The sequence below is a fragment of the Nannospalax galili genome, unplaced genomic scaffold (assembly GCF_000622305.1).
Source record: "Nannospalax galili isolate Female #2095 unplaced genomic scaffold, S.galili_v1.0 scaffold538, whole genome shotgun sequence".
Classification (NCBI taxonomy): Eukaryota; Metazoa; Chordata; class Mammalia; order Rodentia; family Spalacidae; genus Nannospalax; species Nannospalax galili.
In genome coordinates, this window is record NW_008343842.1 from 3,498,911 (window position 1) to 3,502,392 (window position 3,482).

Here is a 3,482-nt window from a genome sequence, read left to right on the forward strand (position 1 = left end):
CGCGCGCGCGCGTGTGTGTGTGTGTGTGTGTGTGTGTGTGTGTGTGTGTGTGTGTGTGTGACCCTGAGATCCGAGAATGCCAAGCATAGGGGACAGGTGGAGTAGACAGCCCCGGAGGCACAAGAACAGGAAAGAGACCTCCAGTCTGACCTGAGGCTACTTGGATCCAGTTGGGTAGGGTGGTTCCACACCCCACAGGCAGGTGGTGAGGCCCTGACATGTGACGACCATAGGAAAGACAGGGAAGTAAATTTAAATTGCTTGAGACATATTGAAGCTGTCTTGGTTTTCTGAGAGAGTCATTCTGCAGCTCAGTTCAGCCTGGAACTTACTCCGCAGCCCTGGTTGGCCTCACTCTCAGCGACCCTCCTGCCTCTGCCTCCTGAGTTCTGAGATTATAAGCATCTGCCACCACACCAGGCCAGCTTACTAACAAGTCCATCAATGGTTTTATTTCCAAGTAATACTTCCTGGTGGAGATGTCCAGTTTTCTTTGGAAACAGATGCTAGCAGCAGCCCCACCAACATGCCCTTTTCTGGCAGGCTCTTTACCACTAGTGCAGACGCCAAGCTGGCAGTCTGTCTGGAGACAGGCCAGCCTCCTGCTCCACAGTAATGCTCTGGTCCTGCGTCCATCCTCACCCCCGGCCTCCCCTACCACACAGACCTAATTATCCAGCAGCTGGCCCGGGCAGGCCTGGTCACTTTGCCTGGGGAGAGAGAGCGAGCCTCCTGTTGCTCAGCCCCACCTGCTCGTTCCAAGTAAGATCATGCTCACTTTGCTGTAGACTCATAGGAGCACCCAGGGAGGACAAGAATTCATCTCACTTCTTGTTCCTCTGCCTGATTTCTATGTCTTCCTCAGGAAGAGGCCAGCAAAGCAATGAACCCGAAGACTCTGGAGGGGACAGCCAGTAAAAGAGGAGTAGAGAGTCGAGCAGCAGAAGAGAGCACTGAAGGCCGTGTATGACGCCACGCCAAGGAGGGAAGAGAGTCCTAATGAACTCGGCCCTCCCGTGGGCTCACACCCAACTCAGGACCGAACAGTATTTAGTGTAAAGTTTGTTATAGTCTCTGTGATTCTGGAAGCAAAACCAGTAGCTTCCCAAAAGTAACCACCCTCCTGCTGCCTGGGGGTCCTGGAGAAGGTGGTGTGAGGACAACAGAGGGAGCTGTTGCTGTGCAGAAACTGAGCCGACAGCTCACGTCCGGCCCATTTCAGTTCTAACACACGTCCCCTGAGGTAATCCTACCATCCGGCTGGCTGCTAGATTTTTATCTGAACTTTAATAGCACTGCAGAAACCTTTAAAAAAAATAAAAATAAACTTGATTAAGTTCTCTTTTCCTGCTGGGGAAGGAGGATGAGGTTTTGTTTGGAACTGACTGCAGTATGGGAACATAACCTGCTGTGTCTTTAACCAGAGGTCTACGCCAGGATCCCAGGTCCACTGCACCTGCCAGCTCAGCTGCTTCCCAAAGCTCCCTTCTCAGACCCTGTAGGGTAGCTTTATGTCACACCCAGCCTGTCCCCAGGGAGCCTTCCATTCTCCGGTACCCTTCATTAGTGATGAGCAGATGAGTTTCCGGGTTACTTGCCCTGTTTTGGATGAAGTTGTGAAAGGTGACGACAGCAGTCAGAAGTGGGCTTGCTTTCCCTGCTGTTCCTCTTAGGAAATAACGTTAGTGCTCGGTGCCTGCTCCTGCTGCCCAGCCTGTTCCATCCCATACCTTGTTAAGATCCTGAGGCTTGCTCTTGGTATCTTAGACCTGGAGTGGATTGACTTCTATTTCTGATTAGGACTGATGCAGTTGGTCTCTTTTCAATTACTGGCTTGTAACCATACATAGACTGCATGGAACTTCACACTCCTCTATCATGCAAAGCTATTTTTTCACTTTTTACCTTTTAGCTTAATTTTTGAAGGGCAAAATCTATGAGGCTCAAAAATGAGTAGTTGCTCTTCTTACAGTGAGGATTTTACCTGTAAGTTTGACAGGCAGATGTTCTGCCCACCTTCACCCGACGCCTCCTTGTTCTGGTGTGTGCTGTAAGGGGTGACAGCTTCCCAGGCAGGTCCATCGAGCTGAAATCCCCAGTACTTGGGCATTGAATCTTGAACAAGTCTTAAATAATACATGCAGTTGAGTTTTGGTCCTTAAGGTTCAGTCTATGGGACTGGGCACAGCTTGCTTTTCCACAGCCTAAGAAACCCTCTCGGGAATGCATGCAGCAGCCTGGGAACCATCTGCCTAAGCCTGGACACCTCACTTCCCCAACCCTGAGGAACACAGGCAGTGGTGGTCTTGATGAAACCTTCTGGGTGTTAGGTTAGGGCCTTAAAACCTACCTGTGGAGCTGTTCCCTCCTGTTCCTGCTGTGTTCTCCATGAACAAATGGGATTAAAAGGTGAGGAATTTCTCCAGTGATGACTAAAAGCCCACAGGCTTCTCATTTTACCTTTCTGTCTTTTTCTCATGAATTTTTAAAAGCTGTCTGGTCAAGGAAGCGCAGAGAGCCAGAGGTGACGTAGCTTCATTACTGTCTAGCGTTTGTAGGCTGTTTGCTGGAGCACAACCGCAGCGAGGCCAGTCAGCTCTTCACAGGCAGCAGGAAAACTCCTGAAATACCAGCTGATCCCGGCGCTGCCTCCAGAAGGGGAGACTGCCGGCACCACCTGACCTCACGGATTCTCGTATTGGTTTCAGTCATTTCAAATAATTGGTATGGAAATCAAAAAATGTCTTCAAACCACCTTTTAGTCTGTGTAGAGTGGTGACTGAGCACATGGTGAATTTTTAAATCTTTTTTAAAAAATCATTTAGATGCATTTTTTGTGTTCCTTAATAAATTTTTTTAAAAAGTGTTTTTTCCATTGTTCTTGGTTTTGCCAGGTTAGCTGTCCATCAAGCCTCCGGAATCTTCCCGTCTGCCTCCAGAGGGCTGGGATTAAAGGTGTATATCACCACACCATGCCACACTGGCTTTTTCTGTAGATACTGGGGACCTGAATGAACTCAGATCTTCATGCTTGCCGAGCAAGCGCTTTGCCAACTGAGCCATCTCACCAGCCCCATTGTAACCATTTTCAAGTGTGCAGTTCAGCGTTCACAGTGTTGTGCAACCAAGTCTCAAACCTTTTCATCTCACAACCCTAAAACTACTCACTGGACAGCAATCCTTTGGACCCCTTCTCACCAGCCCCTGCACAACCTCCATACCACATCTCTGGGGGTCAACTACTCTATAGAGTAACATGGGATTTATTTTTGTGGCACTTGGAGGGCAAATCCAAGGCTGAACACCTGCTAGGCAAGAGCTCTACCGCTGACCTATACCCCAACCCAGTGCTTAACCTGTTCCTCTAGGTTGAATTGTTCCACTTAGTCTAGCGCCTTTGAGATTCTGGGTTGTATCGGGTGTCAGAATTTCCTCTTCTAAAGCTGAATTGTGTCCCATCACATTTGCTTATCCTTTCATCT

General features: G+C 49.0%; 1 protein-coding gene across 2 annotated transcripts in view; it reads left to right on the top strand.

Moving 5' to 3' along the window:
* Fkbp5 (FKBP prolyl isomerase 5) overlaps positions 1-2,868 on the top strand; it is a 121,552-nt gene extending 118,684 nt beyond the window's left edge. For both annotated transcript variants that reach the window (XM_008840098.3, XM_029566914.1), the window contains one exon: positions 866-2,868. In XM_008840098.3, the coding sequence (XP_008838320.1) occupies positions 866-970 (105 nt within the window). In that variant the 3' untranslated portion in view covers positions 971-2,868. The remainder of the gene's footprint in view (positions 1-865) is intronic.
* Positions 2,869-3,482: the final 614 nt, after the last annotated feature.